The sequence below is a fragment of the Grammomys surdaster genome, unplaced genomic scaffold (genome assembly GCF_004785775.1).
Source record: "Grammomys surdaster isolate TR1022 unplaced genomic scaffold, NIH_TR_1.0 138, whole genome shotgun sequence".
NCBI lineage: Eukaryota > Metazoa > Chordata > Mammalia > Rodentia > Muridae > Grammomys > Grammomys surdaster.
In genome coordinates this window covers 3,186,498-3,208,603 of record NW_021604596.1, presented here as the reverse complement: position 1 = coordinate 3,208,603, position 22,106 = coordinate 3,186,498, and the positions used below count along the sequence as shown (strand labels likewise).

Genomic DNA, 22,106 nt, shown 5'->3' with positions numbered 1-22,106 from the left:
TCTAGCAGTCCTTACTTGAGTAGAAACTAAGCCTCATTGTAAGAATGGGCATTGTTGGTCAGTGTCCAGAACTGGTCAATGTGGCTAAATTGATATACAGGTCATGCTTCCATCACAGCAGATAAATTACAGTGGTGACAATGAGACCTGTAACATTTGTCTACTACACTCTAGAACGCAGAGATATTAATAATTCAGTCTATAATAATTCAGTTTATTGTCAATCTTCTAGGTTTATAAAGATAAGGAGGATCCCTAAAGAAAATTGAGTATTTCTTCAAATCTTCTGGTAAGATCTTAACTTCCAACCCACTGAAATTTATTTACTGCCAGGTTTGAAAAACATTACCTATGATAAACGATGTTGTGATGATGGGCAAAATGTTCAACTGCTCTGACTGGGCTGAATGACAGTAGCCTTTCTGAACATCGATATTTGGGTAAGTCTCTTTAGAGTCCATGTATGCAGACCTGATTGATGACTCCTTTCCTTCAACCATGGGTATATTCTTGGATTCAGGGTTGCAGTTGTACAGTAACCTTTACCCACTCAGCCAATATATGTGAGCAAGATAACTTGCTTCATGTAGCCCATCTGGGTATGAAGTCACAGCACTGTAGTTTCAGGGTATCAAGTGCAACATTCATTTCCCCCTAGTTTTAGCACTCTAAAAAACTAACCTTATAGAAATTTGTAATTCTTTGAAACATTTCCTCCCACAGGTTAAGAACTTACAAGTTGTCAATGACAGATAAAAAGAAAGGCAAGTAATAATCATTTTATTTAGTCATATTACTTATTTTTATAATGGTCATTACCAAGGCTTTTAGAATGCAGTTTCTCATTTGCTGTGGACATGACCATAGAGAAAAATTCCCATTAGGTTTGCCATATGCTACTTGACTAGTGGCTAACCTGTTGGGAACATTTGTTGACGAGCAGTAAATTAGGACCCAGTTACTAATGCAATGTGGATGGTTCTAGAATGCTCATCTAATTGCTCCCATGTTCTTATTTATGTAGAGTTGAAAAGTACAACTGGACAACCTTTGAGAAAGGTATGTATATGGGAGGCAGGTAGTGAAGGTCATCTCAAAGAGGGCTTGTTTGGGCTGTAAAACCAAAAGCTCTTAACGCTGTGACCAAAGATTGATGTTCTTCACAGAGCAAATGCTGCACTTTTTTGATAGTGCTGTGTTTTTCTGAGAAGATAACATGGCTTCCCCCTGAATAATATAATGAACTCATCAATACTTTTATTTTGTCTTCTCTTAGGACTATTTTCAGATGATCTGGATGGACAACAAAGGAATCAAATTCAAATCCCTTAAATAAGAATTTATTTGACCTAATAAATAATTTTATACATTAAAAAAAAACCCTTTACACTATTTGTAGGAAGTTGGCATGTATTTGGCCTGAAATTTCTCTAGTGTTTTCCCGCAGAAAGAAAACTTAGCTGTTTTAATTTGTATTTCTTTGTGAGTGAAAAGGTGGCTCCTGCTCACCCTTTTTCTTGCTTTGCTTTCTCTTCTCTTTGTTGTTTCACCTCAGCTAACTGCCTGTATAACCTGTAAGAGAAATTTGTGGAATTAGGTTGGAGCATGTAACACAATGCTAAGAGCAAGGGAATGAATAGATACCTTAGTGCCCTTTGGTGCACAAGGGCTTGGGCAGCTTCTCTCTCTTCAGGAAGAGACACTTCATTCAGGTGGCTCAAGGATGAACCTGAAAAGCAGGGATGAATGAGGTTTTTTTTAGGTTGAGTCTTTGAGACAAGGTTTCTCTGTATAGCCCTGGCTGTCCTGGAACTCACTCTGTAGACCAGGCTGGCCTCAAACTCAGAAATCCGCCTGCCTCTGCCTCCCAAGTGCTGGAATTAAAGGCGTGCGCCACCAACGCCCGGCAGGTTGAGTCTTTTTTTAATCTCCACTGTTAAGGAAACATACCTGTAAGTAGCTTCTCCTTGGATTCTTTGGTTTGAGGGAGTCGGGTTTTATTCCAGATCTCTCTTTGTCTCTGGTAGGATCGTTCCATAAGTGTAGCTGTAATATTTGAGAAAAATTATTCATGGATTTCACCTAAACATCAGTTGATAATGTTATCAAGCTGATAAGGGGTTTACCTGAAGGTGCTGTGGCTTGGTCCACACAAGGCTCTGATACAGCTCCACAAACAGAGGTTTCCATTGAAGATGTAGGCAGAGCTACATTTGCCTAGTTGCAAGGAAGTTATGTTTGCTAGCATCTTGCCTTCTTCCCACCTCCCAGTTCTCATGCTTATTTTTAAGGTATTTCCCTTTGCTAGTGCCAGGAAGTCTCGTTGTTTGGCCCAAGAACAGCCTGTTCTAGTTAAGACATTTACCTGAAAACAACTCTGTGCCTCATTGTCTTCAAGGGTTAAGTTTGCAAGATCTGTTTCAGTGATGCTGATGTCACTAGTACTCACTAGAGTAAGATCTGGTTCTTCCATTATACCATAGCCAGTTTCAGTTTCCTGAAATAGGAATCGATTTTCCCTTAAGAATTAAAACCCCAGAACGTCAGCTAGTTTATTATTTGTTACTATTTTTATAGGACCTAAAATTACCAACTCCAGTTAACCATTTGTCATACAAGTCAATAACAATTTTATCCATTGCAATTATAAACAGCTAGGAATATGAACATTTTACTCTCATTCTGCTATCCCTAGGAGGCCTTCGCCTGTCTTAGGCTTTCTCACAAACCTACTTTTATACCTATCTCATTTAACTGTTCCATGCTGAGTTATATAGTGGTGGGTTAAACAGCCTACATGCCGAGCTACATTTTCTGAGTGTCCAAAGTGGGGCCTTTCAAACTTGCTTGGAATTAATGAAGAGGAATTAACTTACCCAGACTGGAATAGAGCTCCGAAATGGACAGGACTCAGATTTCAATATGTGCTCTGCTTGTGCTAGCTGACATATATTTCTTGCAGCTTTTGTAGTTTTAGTTTTAATTACATTCTGAATTTGCTTTTCATTTTGAATACTCAACGAATTCGACCCCTGAACTGAAGTTTCTATCTCTGCTGTTCCTACATGTGGGTTTATAGGTAAAGCTGTATTTTTATCTTCAGTGAGTCTTTGTGACATTGTAACTGCTCTTGACAGATCTTCAAAACCCAGCATTTCTCTGCTTCCTAATTGTTTTACTGAGCACTCAGTAGAGGTAGAACCCCATGGGGTGCTGTGCTGCAGGTGTAACTGATCAAATAGAGTAGTATCAGTTGAACTGCAGGCTGGACTCAAATTTCCTGTTGAGGGCTGAAGATAGATACTTTTTTCCTTAGTTTGTAATATTTCAGAATAGTTTTCCATGCTTTGGGCGGCACCTCTGGCTTCAATGCTATAAATACTGGGTAGATCAGTATGTTGGCTTTCCTGTGAAGAGAATTCTGGTAGGAGCTGTTGAAAAGACTGTTCAGATCCTGCATTCAAAAAACAAAAAAACCCCACAAAGTCAACACTGGATAGAGCAGATTTTTAGTAAACTGTAAATAGGTTTTATGCAGTTTTAGAAGGAAAAGTTGATGTGTATAAACATTCAATAAAGCCAGTGGGCAGCAATTTTCACAGAAATCATGTATTCAGGTTCCATGCTTATTCCCATGAGAATTCTGAATAGCAAAAATAGAACATGTTTGTGCGTGCATGTGTGTATGTATATAAAGTTCTACAAAGATAGGACTGCAGTTGGTCAGGTGGGACAAAAGGGACTCAGTACTGTGCATATTCAAGTATATTGCTTAAAGGAACAGATCCTCTGATGCTGAAAACCAGAGAGGGGACAGATGATGTGGGAGGCATAAATGCCGAAGGGATGGGAGAGAATCTTCACGTTGATTTAGCACTCTCTCTTAGTTACACACCGTCAGTTGTACCCAGGTTAACATCAACTAGTTGGTTCAGCCTTGAGTTAGGAGAATGCGAGCTGGCCTTCAGTGCTGTGAAGCAGATTGTGCTTGTGGATGGTGCCTTAATGTGTTTTTCAGATGAGGAGCACTGCTGAGGACAGTAAGAAAAAAGGGCTGAAACACTGATCCTATGTTATCAGTCAAATCCACTATATTCTTTTAGTATTTTTCCTTACAACTTTACAGTCACAGAGTTGTGATGATTAAAGAAATTCCATTCTAAACCAGGCACCAGGCCTAAATTCCTAAAAGATGAACCTGTACTCTGCCCAGAATGTTGTAACTGCTGTGAGATAATTAATTCCTTCCTCTGGTTTCTATAAACCTAATGATTGATAAGTGGGATACCTCCTTTATCAAGGAGCCACACATATCTGAAGGGAGTGAAGCAGTTTCTCATTTTCAGCTACAAATTCCTCAAGATGACTGATCCCCACCTTTCAATCACCCATCCATCAATACTCAGCACTGAACCTGGTAAACATATACCTGGTAAAAGTCTCTGTCTTCTTGAGGAGTCCCAGGGGATGAAAAGTCAAAATCCAGATGTGGTTCTAAGGGTTTAAAGAGCTGACGATGCAAGTGTGGAAATATGTGTTGCAATTCTGGAAAGTCAATGTCCACAGCAGGAACTTTAAAGAGAAAAACCAAAATAACTATAATTTTAAAAACTTCAATGAAGCCCAGGAAATGAATGCTAAGAACATGTCCACTAGTGTTTAAACATCTCTAATACAGAGTGAGTTCCAGGACAGCCAGGGCTACATAGAGAAACCCTGTCTCGAAAAACAAACAAACAAACAAAAAAAGGAGTGGCAGGCCACATAAGACTACGTGGGAAAACTTAGCTATAAGAGCTCTGAGCTCTTACTTTACTTCATTACCGAGTATCTCTTCCTTGTAGATGGGGCACATGTACTATTGTTGATGTGTGTACTATCTTATTTAATTTCAACCCCTTTTATAAAAGAGATAAATTAACTTCTCTATGGTCCCAAAATGGCAAATGCTCCAAATCCCACCTAAATCCCTGCATTAGTTGTAGTGATTAAAGGCAAAGGTAGATGTCCTCATTAGGTTCCTCAAGCTGTTTTTTTTTTTAATTTAAAAAAATCATTTATGTGTGTGTATGCACATGTATATGCCATGGTGCACCTACCATAGTGCTTAAGTGCTTGTATGTAGGTGAGAGGTAACCTCTAGAAGTTAGTTCTCTCCTTCCACCAATGTAGGTTCTGTGAATTGAACTCAGCCAGCTACATCAAGGGTTGATAGCAAGTGCCTTTAATGCTGTGATGGTTTGTATATGCTCGGGAATGGCACTTTTAGAAGGTGTGGCCCTGTTGGAGTAGGTGTGTTACTGAGGGCATGGGCTTTAAGACTCATTTTAGCTGCCTAGAAGCCAGTATTCTGTTAGCAGCCTTCGGATGAAGATGTAGAACTCTCAGTTCCTCCTGCACCATGCTTGCCTGGATGCTGCCATGCTCCTGGCTTGATGATAATGGACTGAACCTCTGAACCTGTAAGCCAGCCCCAATTAAATGTTGTTCTTTAAAAAGCTGCCTTGGTCATGGTGTTTGTTCACAGCAGTAAAACCCTAACCAAAACAAATGCCAAGATATCTTCTCACTGGCCCCTTTATATTTTTCAGTTAGACAGTGCTCCCAGATACCTTGTCTCATAATGCCCTCAATATTATCTGGCACAAATGATGTGCAGGCCATAAGAAATATGAAGCTCAAACAAAACTTAAAACTAAAAAAAGGAAGAATAAGTTAAGCTAGAATAAGTTAAATATTCTTTTAAAATATTTTACCCTGCAAGTCTTTTTTGTCAGGTATCAAATTTGCTTCATTTATATCCTTGTCTATGATCTGCTGAACATGTGTATGATCAGATGTACTTTCTTCCTCCGTGGGCAACAGGGAGTTATGAGCACCTAAGGAGTGCTGCTGATGATAAATAACTTGTACTGAAGGGACTGCACAACTAAGAGGATCAGTCTCTTCCTGTTTATTGATAGATTCTTGCTCTTGATGCTCTGTGTGTTCTGAAAATGACTCTGAAATTGAATGTAATAAAAATATTTAATTAACATTTATAATACAGTAATTTAATATCTGGGTACTTCCTCACAAACATATGTCATAGCAATATATATTGCTGAGATTGCTAGAACCAAGATATCTGTTCAGAGAGAAAATGTATCAGAATGCACACTTGACTTTGTCATTTTCAGAATATCACACAGTACTGTATTCTATTCAACACTGATGCTTTTTTCTTTGTAGACTTGAGACTGTTTCAACCCCAAACCTAATCCCCTGGACACACCATGAAGAAGCTATGCTTCCTCCATTACCACACTACAGTCCAGCCAGTGCAGCTCCTTTAAAAATGTTCACAAAGTCTGATAGTACCTGGATCTGTGAGGCTCAAATCTGTGATTTCATAACTTAAGAAACTTCCAGTAGAAACAGTTACTGATGATAATGGCTCTTGAGAAATCTCTTGTGTTTCAGCCTAAAAATTTTAAAAGGAAATATTAGATCATGATCATGACACATCTAGAAAAACGACAAATCATCTACATTGCCAGTTGTCAATTCTGAGCTCAGGTCAAGTGTAGGAACCTTCATAGTGACAAAATTCAGTACTAAAACCTTTTCATCATTGCTCAGAAATGACCACACACACACACACACACACACACACACACCCACACACCCACACCACCCTTCCTTCTCTCACCATACCTAATTGTTTTAAGCTGTTTTGTAGTTTTGCTTCTCAGAACTATAGAGATCATGCACCAAACAGACCGAAAGGTCTTCTGATGCTCAGATTTGGCTATTTTCATCATTGATCCACTTCAGTAGATCTCAGAGGACAGACTAAGTTTTTAACAAACTGCTTAATAAATTACACCAAGTAGTATTACTGACCTCCTCATTTGGCTTCACAAGTGGACCCAGGTATGTACATGCTTCTTCTTCTTCTTCTGAGATAGCGTGACTCAGTACTGCATGATCTTCAACATCAGATTTCTTGACTGTAACTAAAATGTGAATTTGAGGGGTCAAAGTAAGAGTAGGGACAATTAAGACAACGTAAATTTTAGCACCAGAGGGGGGTCATTCTCTGCATTTCTATACCTTATTTTTTATTTACCTTCTTAAAATTGCCTTACCTCAGGCCAAAGAAAAATTGCCAACATTTATTGTCATCTATAATACTTACTAGGGGAATACTCATTAAGAAAAGGAAAAAAAATGTAGTTGTCACACTAGTCAAGGGAAAAATTCTTTTAAAATATTTAAAATTAATTATAAAGTTGGAAGAGTCAAAAGTACATATCAAAATATCAAAACTGACAATGTCCTATACTGTTGTTTCAATTAGAACACAAAAAGCAGTTGCTGGACTCAATCCCTCTCCTATGAACCCTTCAACAGAAAGCCTCTCGTGTCCTGTTATGTTTCAACTACAACTCATATACCAATTATCTGTGTTTAAATCAAGCTAAGATAAAAAATCCTTGAAAGTTAATGACTTAAAAAGTTATTTACGCCGGGCGGTGGTGGTGCACGCCTTTAATCCCAGCACTTGGGAGGCAGAGGCAGGTGGATTTCTGAGTTCGAGAGTTCGAGGCTAGCCTGATCTACAGAGTGAGTTCCAGGATAGCCAGGGCTACACAGAGAAACCCTGTCTCAAAAAAACAAAAACAAAAACAAGTTATTTACAATGAATAAAGTGCTATTGGAGCTTTGCTCTGTAGGTCAGCAAACAATATTACAGCTGAGTATCTATATGTATTCATTTAAAAGCAACAAAACTAACTTTGGATGCCACTGGCTGGTGGAATAACTGACTTAAGATTACTCATAATGTTTACGAGTCATATATGAGGTTCTTTCTTACAATGCCACAGCTTTTAGAAGGTAGCTTTCCTACCACTGTATTCACAACGTGGCCTACAAAGTTGCCAACTCATCATTCCTCATATACTCCCCATCATGGCATTCACTGCAGGTTGACAGTTTGGCAGTAAAAAAATTTCCTTGCACTTGCAAGACAGAGGCAGAAAGATCTCTGTGCGTCTCAGCTTGCATAAATCAAGAGAGCAACTATGTACCTCAATGATCTATTACTGACAGTCACCAAAGCTACTTACCACTAGTACACACAACCTAACAGTCACCTTCTGTCCACACGTCCTTGTGGACATTTCCACTTCCTACATAACTTTTACCTGCTTCAGCACTGTCGTCGCTTTTGCTGTTCTCTTGGGCAGGTGGTTGGTGATAACCAAATGTATCATGTGCCAGCGGGCTCCCCAGGAAACTTTGTTCTCGGCTTACTGAGACCCTTAATGGGTCTCGGTCTTGATAAAACTCTGCTTTTCCTGAATAGGGAAAAAACAAAAACAAAACACCCCCCCCCAAAAAAAAAAAGAAAAAAAAAAAGAAACTCCAGGTGATTAGAGTTCTAGTTGTTAAAATGGCCATTTGTTTTTAGATATATTCACTTTAGGTGTTTAGAGTGTTTTGCCTGCCTATATGAATCTACACTATAAGTGCAGTGCCTTGGAGGCTGGAAGGGGCAATGGATCCCATGGAACTGGAATGAAAATAGTTCTGTGCATGAATCCTCTGGAAGAGCAATTAGTGCTCAACCTCTCAACTACCTCTCTAGTGTATAAATGGCCACTTTGTCATATAAAATGGCCATATAGATAATAGGTTTTAAAAATCCAGCCAGCCTTTTAGTATAGCAAATATGCAGGAACTTAGAGGAACGCTTCTAAAATATATGATGGGGAAAAATTTGGACCAATAGAAAATATGGAACCAAAACAAAAACTTAACTTTTAAAGTTATTCCTATTCTGTATTCATGGAACAAAAGTAGGATGTACCTAGGTAGAGTGTTGGAAGAGCCAAAAACAAAGACTGTTAACTCTAATTAGACAATAAATTCAGAAGCAATAAAAATTCAGAAGCAAAGAAACAGTAAAATAAAAGAATTAAGGAAAATTATGCAGAAAGCAAAGACAAAGGAAAAGAGCTACAAAAGAGAAAAAGAAAATCAACAGAGATTAGTGTTTTCAATTTAATTATTAACCTGTGTCCCCTCTAACTGCCCTACCCACAAGCTGTAGTTTGTGGATTAAAAATCACTGCAAAGTTTTCACTTGTCCCTCAAATAGTTTTCATTTTGTTGGGGTAAAGACATTTTTTTATGAATGACCTCATTTAGCCAGGCATACATCTGTAATCCCAACACTTGGAACGCTGAGACAAAGGATCACATGAGTATAGTCTGAGCTACACTGTGAACTCCAGACCATCATGGACTACACTGCAAGACTCTGCTTGAAAGAGCCAAAAGAAAATGCTGGGAATTACTGCAGCCATCCGAGAAAAACAAAAAACAAAGATAAACCAGGACAGCCAGGATTGAGTGGGAATGGAAAGTAGGCAGTTTTAAGAGTTCAAAGAGGTAAGAGACAGTGATTTATTGGATTAGGACACCAACCCTTAAAGAGGAAGTGAAGGAATGTGACTTTCCCTTTAGATAAAATGGCATTTTTATAATTGCAAACATGATTCAGTTAACTACAGGAATCAGTGAGAAGGAATTTCCTCACAATTATTCTAAATTAGGTAAATTGTTAATTTCCTGAATGGGAAAAAGCTTCCAAAGCTAGTAAAAAAATTCTGATTCTCATTTCATGAAACATATGTGTTCTCCTACTATGAGCAGGGCACGGGTTCTTAGAGGGTCTGTGGTTCCTCACCTTTCCATATTCTTTCAGTAAGAAAGCAAGGCACTTTATTTTATGGCTTGACCCAAACAGCTGATATTAACATTACATTCATATCTATTCCTACCTTTTTAATTAAAAAAAAAAAAAAAGGTAACTTTCTTGTAAACAAGATTTGCTCTGGTAAATTCATCAAGAAAATTATCTGGTGACTTTAAAATTTAGAGGGAGTTAAGAATTTCAGGAAGAAATTTTTTTTTAGGTGTTTGAACATAAAAGTAGTGTGGTAAAAAAAAAAAATCTGTTCTAATGACTAGTAAAGCCAACACTTTAGACATAATTATCCTATTAAAGATACAAGAAAAAGATCAAAGCCTGCCTGGTTTAAATATCAAGCTCCTGTCTAGAAACAAAACAAAAAAGTTCCACCCAGATACAGGAAAAGACTAATGAGAATAGATAAGAAAAGAAAAAGAGAACCAGGTCCCACCTTGAGGCGTTTCTAGATAGCAGACATAAAAGAAAGCACTGTGTCAGAATGTGGGAGAGCAAAGACTTTGTCACAGCACACTGTCCTCCATATGTGAAAAAAGCTAGTTAGTTACAGTACACACTGCCTTCCACATGTGAGACAGTAAAGCTAGTTATAGTATTATATTTCTTTAAGTCAAAAATTTAAGTACTTCAATACATTCTATTTTATTTATTATTGTGTGTATATATATACGATATGTGTGAGTGTTGCTTTATGCATGGCATGGCATGTATGTAGAGGTCAGAGGACAACTTTTAGGAGTTGGTTTTCTATTTCTACCTGGGATCCAGAGACTGAACTCCAACTGTCAGGTCTGTGAACAGGAAAATGCTTTTTACTTGGTAAACCATCTTTCTGTCCCCAAATTTTTGATCATTTTTATGTAAACCAGTTTTTCTTTCTAAAAGTGCTCAAAGACTGTCTCTTAGATACATTTTAGCATACTGAGAAAAAGTAAAAAGCTAACAAACTAGTAAGATTTATCACTTTGTTTACCTGGCATGGAAATCCTGCCACTTGCTGGTGACTCTACTTCTTGTATAGTACTAAGCTCATGCTGGTTTAAGTCAAAAACACACTTAACTTTGGAGACAGGTGGCTTTGAGGCTCTTCCACTCAGTTCTTTGCCCAGACTCTCACCTATCAGGTCAAGAAAAGGTTAAGTAAATGAAACTTTGTGAATATACAGCCAGCTAGCTGCAGGGATGGGGTATAATCAGAAGACAACAGGGATCGTCTTACCACTGTGCTCAGCATGGACATCTGCTGAATGTGGCTGCTCACCACCAGAGCTCCCCTGATCTGAGTCTCTCCAGGTAAGGCCTTGGATGTGAGGAAACCACCCTCTAAGCTGTTCTATCTTCTGCATTTCCAAGTCATTCTCACCTGTGGGATTCCATGCCTGAAAAAACAGGAAGGGAAATGGGGATGTGGGTTAAGGGATCAAGTGAATAAACTGTGAGATTTAAATCTCATTTAAGTCAGAACCTTAACTGAATGACTAATTCCATCACTATAGCAGGTTTTCCCTGCATCTCTGTAGTGGCCTACCTCATGGGCTCTACTTGGAAAGCACCATAAATATATGACCTTCTGTTGCTCTGTAACTACAAAGTTCCTGTAACTGTTTCTACAGTGGCCGGGCGGTGGTGGTGCATGCCTTTAATCCCAGCACTTGGGAGGCAGAGGCAGGCGGATTTCTGAGTTCGAGGCCAACCTGGTCTACAGAGAGTTCCAGGACAGCCAGGGCTACACAGAGAAACCCTGTCTCGAAACAAACAAACAAAACAAAACAAAACAAACAAACAAAAACTGTTTCTACAGTGGAACAAGCTATTTAGGAAAACCTAAACCCTTATCTCCAAATATAGTTCAGAATAAACAATCTGTTTTATACTGACAGATCAAAACTAGGAAATTCTTTTTTCACTCAATGAGTAAAACTCCCAGTGCAAAGTACAATCAAGGTACAGCCCTACTCCCAAAGCACTAGCTTCCTCTGCACCTGCTGACACATTAGACCTAAACGTTTCCTTTTGCCTTTTCCCCCATTACTTTTCCTTCAACAACTCTAAGATTTTAACTTCTAGATTCAAGTGCCTCTTGAACATCTAGGTGCTGCAGAATTGTTTGCACTAAGGAACTTAAGAAGTGGCCTAGAGTAGAATAGACCCATTCTAACTAAATATGTGTCTGAGTGACGACACCAGTCTTCTCAGCAACTCAATGTAAGAAGCGTAGGTCTGGCCTCTATGAGACTATAACCATACCAGCTATATCATATGTCACTTAGGGAAAAACAGGACACAGATTTTGATTCATATACAAATGTTACTGCTACACTATTAGAATTCTATTAGGCAGCCCTTTTTATAACTTTATCTGAGAACCCACTGCAACGAAACTTATAAATGAAGATGGATATTTTTTAATGTTTACTGCAGATAATTTTAATTTCCACAGTCCCAATAACTAAGAAGGTAGGTTTAGGATTAAAATGGACTCAGGTTTAAACATCTATTATGTAATGCTAAAGTCTTAAATTCAGAACATACCTGACTGACGTTAAAGAAATTTTTCAAAGTCTCTCTGTGTTTTTGGATTTGCTGTTGTAAGGCTGTCTGTCTCTGCACAAGCAATTCTTCTTGAGCTTTTTGCCTAGAGTGTAGAGCTTCTCTTTGTAGACTCAGCTGCTTCTGAAGACTCATGTTATCTTGCTGAGTTAAGGCAGGCTGGGGATAACTTAAAGGTCCGTCCTGCAATCTTGGGATCACAGCATCATTAAAAGGAGCTGCATGCTTCTTTTCAGATAAAACCAACTCACAAATGCTTTTAGATTTAGTTTCTTCAAAAGGTAGTGGAATGAATGGATGCTCTACTTCCTTGGACTGAAACAAAGCAGGGAGGGAATGCTCAGGAGATTCACTTTTGTTTTGGCTCTTTTGTTTGTGTAAAATCAGTTCTTTATGAAATACTGTTTCTAAGTCCAACTGCTCTGTCACGTTATCCTGAAGAGGCTGAAGAGGCTGTGAAAAGCTCAGATACTCATCATGGGACCTGAGCATCTCAGTATCATCACTTTTGGCTGGGAAAGACTGTAAGGCCCCTTCAGAATTGGCAGTTGGCAGTGCTACCTGGGATGAGAATGGAGAGGAGCTAATTTGTTTGGAAGATACCCTTTGCTCCAATTTATTTAACCTTTGCAAAAGCAGTTCCTCTTGTATTTCCTGGCCAGATCTAATGGCTTCTCTTTGCATATCTAACTGCTGTTGAAATGCCTTTAAGTCATCATGATGAGGTTGGATAAAATGCTCAGCAGACATCTCTTCAAATTTACGTGGTCTGGGAAACACCAATCCTTTCTGGGCTTTCTCAGTAGAATGAAAGAAATTTGTTTGTGCATGAAGGCGTTCTTGATGTACAGTCAGATTATCCTGCTGAGTACATGAGAAACTCAGTGCCCTGTCAGGCAACTCTAGCATCTCAGAATAACCGGAAGATATGGTGTCACTGTTGGTTGAATACAGTTCTTGTGCTCTTTCAGTGTCAGAAACAGGGAATGAAGCAAGTGAACACTGTGGTATCAGGGGAGAAAATGAACCAACCTGCTCTGGAAATATTTTTTCCTTCCATTCTCTTAGTGTTTCTTCATGAGCTTCTTGTCTAGAGTGGATGATGGCTTCTCTTTGTGTAGCTAATTGTTCTTGAAGGGCCTTCAAACTGTCTTGCTGAGGCTGGATGAGCTGGGATATCTTTAAGAGTTTATGCTGCAGTTCTGGTATCTCAAGATGGTTTGATATTACTTTACTGTCACTCTCTGTTGAGAGAGGCTGCTGTGTTATACCAGAGTCAGCAGATGGCAAGGACACACATGATGGCAGTCTTAATGAGGGTTTGGAGGACGAAAGGCCTGTCTGTTGAGAAGATGGATTTTCTGGAGTTTGAGGACTAAATTGAAAGCTCTCTTTTTCTGTGTCTAGCCATTCTTGGTGTTCTTGCAAATTATCTTGTAGAGGGAATGTATGTTGTGAAAATCTAACTAGTTTTTCCTGAAATCCTGGAATCTTAAAATGGCTTAAGGGATCTGTACTATCACTTTTGACTGATACAGACTCCTGGGATATTTCCCATTCAGTTCCTTGGGATGGAGAAGACAAGGCACCAGTCTGTTGAGAACAGAGTCCCTTTTCTATTTCATGTTGTTTGTGAGCAAATTCCTGATTTTTTTTCCTAGCACCAAGTATAACCCTCTGAATGTGTGTTTGTTCCTGGAGTGATGTAAAATGTTCTCGTCTTGGCAGGCTGTGCTGTGGAAAGCCATGAGACTCCTCCTGAACTGCTGGGGTGATCAAATGACTGGAGAGAACTTTATTTTCTTTCTTAGATGAATACGGTTCCTGGAGCCTCTTAGGCCCAACTTCTGAAACTGCAGGAGAAGCATCTGAATGCTGAGCAACCACTGAGGAGAGTGAATTTACTGGCCCATCCTCACTGTTTTCTGAACATCTTTCTTTATTTAAAAGTAATGCCTTTTGAGCATCATGTTTAGCCTGAATCATACCCCTCTGTATAGTCAGCTGTTCTTGAAGCAACTTTAAAGTATTCTGGAGAGGTAGAGTCTGCTGTAGAAAACCTGAAGATCCATCCTGAGGTCTTGAGATTTCAGACTGGCTTGGGAGTAGCCCTTTCTTGTTTGTAGGTAAAGGCTGTTTCTGGATTTTTCCAGATTGTGTATCAGCCGATGTTAGTGAACTAAATGACTGCTGAGCCACCTGAGGTGGCCAAGACCCAGCCTGTTCAGAACGTACAATTTTATCCAGCTTACTCTGTGTATGTGCAAACAAGACCTCCTGGGCTTCCCGCCTAGCCTGGAGGTTATCCTTCTCAACACTGAACTGCTCTTGGAGAAATTCTAAATTAGCATGCTGTGATGAGATGGGTTGTGAAGAACCCCAAAGCCTGTCCATATTGTCTGAGGAAACAGTGGTATCACTTTTTGTCGAAGATGTCTGGATGTTTCCTGATTCAGCTGAGGCAGAGGGCAGTGAAGAAAGTATCTTTCCAATTGGTGAAGGGAGGAATACTGGGAGGCCAGTCTGCTCTTCCAGTTCTTTCTGTGTATATAAAAGCAGCTTTTCCTGAGCCTCTTGTCTTTCCTGAAGAACTTTCTTCTGTAGTTCTAACTGTTCTTGAAGAAACCTTAAGTCACCCTGCTGAGCTGTAATAGTCTCTGAGGATGGCAAAGGCTGATCATGCATTTGACTGTTCACAGACTGGTTTAAGGTTCTAAAGGGTGTCTGAATTGTTCCAGATTCGAGTTTAACTGGGAGACTAGTAAAAGGGCGTTCAGGTACCAGTGGGAGAAAAGAAGACGGTTCAGTTGGCTTAGAAGATAAATTTTCACTATCTTCTGATGATATCTGTTGGGAATCTGAACTTTGACAAATTATTGCTCTCAGTGGTTTAGATACTTGGTCAGCATCCTGTAATGTTTGTGGCCTAACATAAGACAGAGTCCTTGAAAGTGAATGAGAATCTTTAAGGATGAACTCACAGTCTCTCTGATGTGTTTCCACCTGAGAGAATTGCCACTGACGTTCCTGTGACTCCACAGACTGTTTTTCTAACATCTCTGATACAACTGTTTCTCCTTGCCTCTGTGGAATGTGACCCTGTCTTGTGACCTGAATATGATTCTGCTCTAATGCATGGATCTGTGAGGGTTGCACAGGTTGATATTTGCTAGGACTTAGTTTCAGTCTCTGGCTTGGATCCCAATAGTTTGAAGCAGCAGGCGGCTTTTGGGACTGCTGTGGAGGCCCTGACACAACAGAATCAGGTATCAGTGATGCGGCTGACATGGATGGGAATCTTCTTCTTAATACAGTTTGGTATTCGAGTAATCGTTTCCTGGCAGTTTCAACAGTCTGCTTGTGTAACCTATCAAAAACAAATAAAAAACAAATACTACTAATTTGTAATTAAAACCCCTCAGGTTCTCAAATTTTACATATTAAACTCTGTAAGCAACAATCTAAAGCTGGCCATATTTACTGTGAAAAAGTACTAACATTCCCACTGCCCTTGAAGAAAATGTGGCAATTTTTAAGGGAATTCCAATTAGATTCTTATATAAAACAAATAATAAATCCCAAAGATGTAGCACACTGTCTCACAGAAATTATGACTTGGTCTATACCTGTTTTGTTGTAAAAGCTGATGTTGATAGTTACGAATCATCTGCCTGTGACAGTCTTCGTCAGAAATCATACTATGTGACATTGGAGTAGGGCAAACCTAAAAATTAAAAAAAAAAAATTAATTTACCACTTTCTACAGTGCCAGGTAAATCCAAAATCTCAATACACACCTTACTAATAAACCTGATCAAATTACACTGGCATAGCACACAAACTGAAGAGGAAAAATATCAGGTTGGGTGGAACATAAAAAATACTTTCTGGCCTCCCAATGCCATCCTACCTGAAGCTGATCAGCTTTCTTTCTTTGCTCTTCCAGTTGAGCTCGGAAACAATCAGTTTCTAACCTTAACTTCTGTTGCTCAATTTGTTCAAGTAATTCCAACTGCTTCTGCTTCTGTTCTTCTATCTCCATTATCTAGGTAATGAGAACACTATTGTTCTAACTAGCAATAGACTTTCAAAAGTTCGTACAGTGCAGTAAAAAGAAACACATGTCATCACCCAAAAGGACTGATTGTCCATGAAATTAGTCTTAAATCTGCCAGTGGTGTTGCAAAGGGGATTATGGGAGAACCAAGAGAAAGTGGAAAGAAGCACACAGCAGACACCTAAGGGGCAAATGAGTGTAAAGCAGAGACCAAATGCATCTTGTCACCTGAATGTTTGTAAGAAAAAACATAGATTAAGACATGTTACACAGGTCAAACAAATTTGCTGCCCCAGGGTGTGTTTACCTGTTTGTGCCTTACTAACATTCGAATTCTGACTGCTTCTTCCTGAGGATGAAGCAGGACTGAACTCTGAGCCACAGTTGTGGCAGGTGGAGACACAGTGATTGCTATAAAAATCCCCAAACAAAAACAAAAATTAGCATCAATAATTCAGAAAGATGAATCCACTACAGTACCCTTCTTTACTAGAAAAAATGTGAAGAACCAAGCAAGTTTAATTTGAGGCTATGACAAAAGTACCTTGTTCCTTTCCAGTACCCGCTTTGTAGACAAATGGCTTATCTTCACTACTCAGTGGTCCAGATTCTACCGTCAGTCTATCACTGTCCATGACTGTAAAAGACACCACTGTTAGGATAGTGTCAAACTTAAAGGGAGGCAAATGAACAGGATTCAGATCAATCATTCTCCTTTCATCTATATGAAGTAGACATTCAGTGAAAGCTCTGTATTCTTTTTTTTTTTTTTTGGTTTTTCGAGACAGGGTTTCTCTGTGTAGCCCTGGCTGTCCTGGAACTCACTCTGTAGACCAGGCTGGCCTCGAACTCAGAAATCTGCCGCCTCTGCCTCCCAAGTGCTGGGATTAAAGGCATGCGCCACCACCGACCGGCCTATATTCTTTTGGTTAGCTACACACATTAACCATCCAACCAAAGCCAAATATTACAAGAAAAATCAAAGACTAAAAAGGAGCTAAAGAAAAATCAATGAATTTTTACTAGAATAACTAGATTCTAGGAATTGTAAGATACAAATCCTATCATATCAAGTTAGCTCTTCTGCACAGACCACTCATTCAACCACCTATCACGGCATGGTAGATGACAAGGAATATTGTGCTGAATGGCAGGAGGCTGAAAGTTTGAAAGGAGGACAAAAACATCATATAACTACATAAAACTTAAGAGAATTAAAAACAGGCACTACATAAAGAAAACAAGGGCTATATTATTAAATAAACAAGGATATCAGATTAGTGAGTCAGGTGTGATTTCTCTGAGAAAATGATCTTTAAGCAGTCGCTGAAAGGTAAGAAAGGAGGTCAGGTGAAGGAAATGAACAGATCTATCCAGACACTAACATGTATGAAGGCTCTGTGAGGGGAAAGAAAGAAAAATAAACCAAAAAACTCACCCCCCCCCCACCACATACTCTTTTTGGATTACTCAAGAAACTAGAAGACTCACAGACAAGTGGTGTAGTCAGCTGAAAGGGAAGAATGCTTATTCTATTCATGCAGGGTATTTTCAAAAGAATGTAATTACAGATTCAACAGCAGCTTCCTTTTATTGGGATTCCAACACTGTATTCTCTCTACTTGTATGCCTCTTGCAACTTCTTCTACAGCTGCAATCCCTTGGGTAGTCATAGGTAAGTTACCTTCTCATTGAATTCTTTCCTCTAAAAGAAACTTCCATTCTCGTGGCTTTAAATATCTGACTTCTTGAATTCACTCTCTTGCTTTAAGCTATCCAACTAATTCAACAAAATCTGTGTACTTTTTATACACAAGGCGTCTTGAGAACAGAGGGACGAATAAAATCTTCAAGTTTCTCTCTTACAAGTGGGTTAGAGATGAAGAAAATAAGCAAAATACAGTAAGTACACTGCCTGTTGGGAAGAGCTACAGAGAGCGAGCCGGTGAGAGAGGCTGTGAAGGGATGGGAGCAGAGTCTGTTCAACTGTGCTTTCTCGGTGAGGCTTTCTCTGCTCACTTTGTTTTAAAACACACCCTTCTGCCCTCCCAGTAAGCGTTCTTAACCACTGAGCGATCCCTCCAGCCCATATCTTAACTTTTGGCCCCTGTTCTTTGTTTCTTCATACATGAGTCAACTACTACCCTCCCACTTCCACCCCTGCCATCGCCTCCTGGTTGCCAGAAATACAGGCTGAAACACGGGCTTTGAAGCTCTATCACTGTTCTAAGCCCCAAACCCAGGTATTAGCATCCATCCTTTTACCAATGTGCCATCAGACAGAGTAGTGGAGAAAGCACCTTGCTCCCGCTTAAAGAACGCTGTCCTCTCCTCCATGGTAACGGCTCCCGAGTCCATGCTTGGTACTTTACTCTCAATCTCACTGATGCTCTCAGTCACCTCACCTTCATCCTCAGACACGGATTTAATTGTCCAGAGAGATTTTTGACTTCGAATCTTATTTAATAATCTTTTAAAAAGAATTCTTGAGGGAATTTGTTGGGTCTTCATTGCCAAGGGCACTAAAAAAAGAGAAAAATAACTTCATTACATTTAGGCAAATTGTGCTACCTTTACACCCAGTCACTGCTATAATTATTTAGCTAAAACAAAAGCACAGCTTTATTTTCAATAAAAGGTTAGCAGTATATTCAACAATGATAACTTGTCTTAGTTTACCAATCAAGTATAATTTCTTTCAACTTAAATTCAAATTTAGACCATTTCCAATAGCATAATACATATATACTAATTTCAAGCTTAAATCTTAGGAGGACACTCTGCTTGCTAGGTGATGGCAGACTGTATAACTCCCAATTAGCTTGTGACTAAGGTTAGTGTTTGAGTCAAGCACTATAAGATTTTATGTTCAGTGCTATAACTCCCAATTAGCTTGTGACTAAGGTTAGTGTTTGAGTCAAGCACTATAAGATTTTATGTTCAGTGCTAGGTAATGACCCAAACAGTTCTTAGCAGGCTACAGAAAACAAAACAAAACAAAACCAAATTTTATAGCCTTCAGAGTAAGGACTCTGCTTTCAAATCATTCTTGCTAAGACCTGAGATGAACTTGTCTGTCTGTCATCATAAGGAAACCCTTTCACTCTCAAACCAGAAACAAGTATTTTTTCCACAAAGATGGCAAAACCTAACTACAAACGGAACTCAAAATTCTCTACGGGACCAAATTGTGATGAAAGCACACAATGCTTTGGTTTAATCAAAGAAAAAACTAAGAATACCATAGAAGTGGAAAACTGGCAATTAGTACATTTTCATCCAAATTTAAAGAAAAAAATCTAATAGAATAAAAAAGGGTAGCAAACAGTTCAGCACACAAAAACTGCATGCTCAGCACAGCAAAATGCAGATGTGTCTGTCAAACGCGCGCGCACATGTGTGTGTGTGTGTGTACTAGGGATGGAACTTAGGGGCTTACACATGCTGAGCAAACACTCTACCATTGAGATACGCTGCCAACTTTTATTTGTAATTATTTTCAATGAGGATTTAGTTTAATTTAAGGAGAGTAATAGGGATGCCCAGTCTTTTGTTGTTGTCTTCAAGAGACAAACTACTGTTATTTTGTCCAGAGCATCACCAAACTCCTGGATATCCTCTTGCCTCAGCTTCCTGAAGAACTGAAACTACAGGTTGTGCAGTAACACACAGCTTCCGACCTTTTTATGAAAAGCTGGAAGACTGACCAACATTAAGCCAGATCCTAACTGGGATCAACAGGAAATAGAATGTTTCTTTATGTAATGCTAGGCTTCAATTTTGGATAACCAGAAATATAAATAAAAAGTTCCATTAAAACAATTAAAAACAGGGTGGGTAAACACTAAACCAACCCACTGTCTGCTAAGCGCAGAGTCAAACAGTGTCTTATAGGTGAGGAGAGACTTGTGGGCTGAGCAGGCAGGGAGAAGGCGGCTCTGAGCTCCCACCGTCAAGTTAGAGCCATAGAGAGCTAGTTCCACCGTGTAGGGTGCCTGCGATGAGACGTAAGCCTGAGAAGCATGTCGTAAAGGCAATATAGGAAGAAAAGAGGAAAGCTGAGCTCTGCTCAATGGTGTGGGGTGGTCTCTAAGGAGATGCAGAAGTGAAAGAACAAAGTGTGTGGTCTGCCTCAGTTAACCACGATACCATCACTCAATTACACTTATATATTTATTCACAGGGGAAGGGGATGTGAAGGTCAGAGGATAACTTGCAGGAGTTGGTTCCCTCCTTCCACCATGGGGTCCCAGGAATCAAAGTGAGGTCGCTAGGCTTGGAGACAAGTGCCTTTACCCACTGAGCCATCTTGTTGGACCCATCAATCACTTAAGTTAGGAAACTAACGTTTCAGTAGGCAAGAGATGACTAAGTTTAGTGCTGGATATGGCTGTTAAGTACCTGTGGGACAGTCAAGTGAGGAAGTTCAACGTTGAAGCTGGGGGTGAAGGGTAGAAGATCAAAGTTTGTATGCCTCATCATGATACATGAAGTACCCACCCAGCCGTAATGGAACAAAATAGAAATTCTAATGATCTGGTCAACTCTAAAGATAACCTATCTCATGTAATCTAAAGATCACCAGATGTTGTGACATGTGATTGACTATCTCCAACAAGTCGTGACCTGCTCTCCAATGGCAGAAACAGACATGCAGAGTGGCACTGCTCCCATTAGTGTCCTTTTTTGCACTTAAATTGAACAGATTTCCTAATTATTAGCTAACGATTAAAATGCTTTTCTGTAAGTTTTAATATTCAGCTTAGGTACCTGTTCCACTAGAACATATTTCAGTATCTAGCACTTGAGGATTCTCAGTTTCACCTTCATTTTCTCGTTCCATTGAAAGGTCCAGTTCTTCATCTTGGAGCTGATCAGACATTGTAGGCAAAGGTTCTGGCTTAAGATGCAAAATCAGGTTTCCTTTCACCTCTGAATAAAAAAATACAGAGACATGTTTCCTTCTAATATGACTGAAAAATACTTAAAAAAAAAAACTCACAAGAATTTAACTATAAAATTTTCTAAGTCTAAAGCATTAGGTCCCCTTTTATATAATAACTCATTTAAAAATAAACAATGCATATCACTACAAATATTTCCTACCAAAACATTTAAAAGCACTGCTGAAAGTCCCTTACTCCTATCTGCATTGTACATATCTTCAAAGGCAAACTCCAGCTCTCGCTGCCAGTCTTCCTTCATCTCACTCCGCCTGTATGGCAGCTCCAGCAGCTGTGGTGGCATCTGTGCCACTGTCTGTCTCCTACGGGCCAGGTCTTCTTTCTGCAGCTGTTTGAGTTCTTCCATTAGCCGCTCCTGGTTCTTCAACAGAATAAACAGATGAGTAACAGCAGAGTCAAACTTCAGATAGTTCTATTAACTGGTGAGGGGAAAGCATAAAGAATAAGGTCTAAAACTAGCCCCTCTCCCATTTGTTCTGACCTAAGAGATATTATACTAATCTATATATCAATATATATTTGGTGAGTAACATACTGTAAATAGTATGTCGACCCTAGACTAGTAATGGGGCAAAACAGGTAGCACAGGTGATACTGCTGACACCATCAATCTGAAAGGTGTCTGCCATTACCCATTCTCCTGGGAAAGGAAAGCCATGGCATCACTTTCTGTTTCATTGCCAGGGCCCCTGCAAGGTGCTGTAGTTTAGCTCTCCCTGCACCTTTCAGGTCCTAAGTGATTGTGCTTTACCTGACGATACTTTCTGTCCAC

The 22,106-nt window shown here is 39.4% G+C and overlaps 1 protein-coding gene, 1 long non-coding RNA gene and 6 other non-coding genes across 18 annotated transcripts in view; 5 read left to right on the top strand and 3 right to left on the bottom strand.

Moving 5' to 3' along the window:
- The first annotated feature begins 29 nt into the window (after positions 1-29).
- Positions 30-158, top strand: LOC114617811. The gene has a single exon (XR_003710874.1). It is a non-coding gene; the product is annotated as a small nucleolar RNA SNORA1 (small nucleolar RNA).
- A 201-nt stretch (positions 159-359) lies between these two features.
- Positions 360-432, top strand: LOC114617807. The gene has a single exon (XR_003710870.1). It is a non-coding gene; the product is annotated as a small nucleolar RNA Z40 (small nucleolar RNA).
- Positions 433-809: 377 nt separating this feature from the next.
- Positions 810-931, top strand: LOC114617812. The gene has a single exon (XR_003710875.1). It is a non-coding gene; the product is annotated as a small nucleolar RNA SNORA32 (small nucleolar RNA).
- Positions 932-1,022: 91 nt separating this feature from the next.
- Positions 1,023-1,402, top strand: LOC114617713. Its single transcript, XR_003710853.1, has 2 exons — positions 1,023-1,059; positions 1,277-1,402. It is a non-coding gene; the product is annotated as an uncharacterized LOC114617713 (long non-coding RNA).
- On the top strand, positions 1,086-1,219 carry LOC114617810. The gene has a single exon (XR_003710873.1). It is a non-coding gene; the product is annotated as a small nucleolar RNA SNORA25 (small nucleolar RNA).
- Positions 1,325-22,106, bottom strand: part of Cep295 (centrosomal protein 295) — a 36,684-nt gene continuing 15,902 nt past the window's right edge. For 2 of the 11 annotated variants that reach the window (XM_028763322.1, XM_028763332.1), the window contains 21 exons: positions 21,512-21,695; positions 21,141-21,302; positions 18,671-18,892; positions 16,915-17,007; positions 16,678-16,781; positions 16,224-16,358; positions 15,940-16,037; positions 12,296-15,680; positions 10,983-11,142; positions 10,737-10,880; positions 8,193-8,345; positions 6,886-6,998; positions 6,361-6,463; positions 5,757-6,002; positions 4,430-4,572; positions 3,896-4,031; positions 2,877-3,454; positions 2,366-2,497; positions 2,127-2,217; positions 1,951-2,046; positions 1,325-1,729 (listed from right to left, as the gene is read on the bottom strand). In XM_028763322.1, the coding sequence (XP_028619155.1) occupies positions 1,506-1,729; positions 1,951-2,046; positions 2,127-2,217; positions 2,366-2,497; positions 2,877-3,454; positions 3,896-4,031; positions 4,430-4,572; positions 5,757-6,002; positions 6,361-6,463; positions 6,886-6,998; positions 8,193-8,345; positions 10,737-10,880; positions 10,983-11,142; positions 12,296-15,680; positions 15,940-16,037; positions 16,224-16,358; positions 16,678-16,781; positions 16,915-17,007; positions 18,671-18,892; positions 21,141-21,302; positions 21,512-21,695 (6,702 nt within the window). In that variant the 3' untranslated portion in view covers positions 1,325-1,505. Of the gene's footprint in view, positions 1,730-1,950; positions 2,047-2,126; positions 2,218-2,365; positions 2,498-2,876; positions 3,455-3,895; positions 4,032-4,429; positions 4,573-5,756; positions 6,003-6,360; positions 6,464-6,885; positions 6,999-8,192; positions 8,346-10,736; positions 10,881-10,982; positions 11,143-12,295; positions 15,681-15,939; positions 16,038-16,223; positions 16,359-16,677; positions 16,782-16,914; positions 17,008-18,670; positions 18,893-21,140; positions 21,303-21,476; positions 21,696-22,106 lie in introns of those variants that run through there. The other 9 variants (XM_028763325.1, XM_028763331.1, XM_028763323.1 and 6 more) reach the window with 9 other exon arrangements.
- LOC114617814 lies at positions 6,550-6,619 on the bottom strand. Its single transcript, XR_003710877.1, has one exon. It is a non-coding gene; the product is annotated as a small nucleolar RNA U2-30 (small nucleolar RNA).
- On the bottom strand, positions 6,729-6,808 carry LOC114617815. Its single transcript, XR_003710878.1, has one exon. It is a non-coding gene; the product is annotated as a small nucleolar RNA U2-19 (small nucleolar RNA).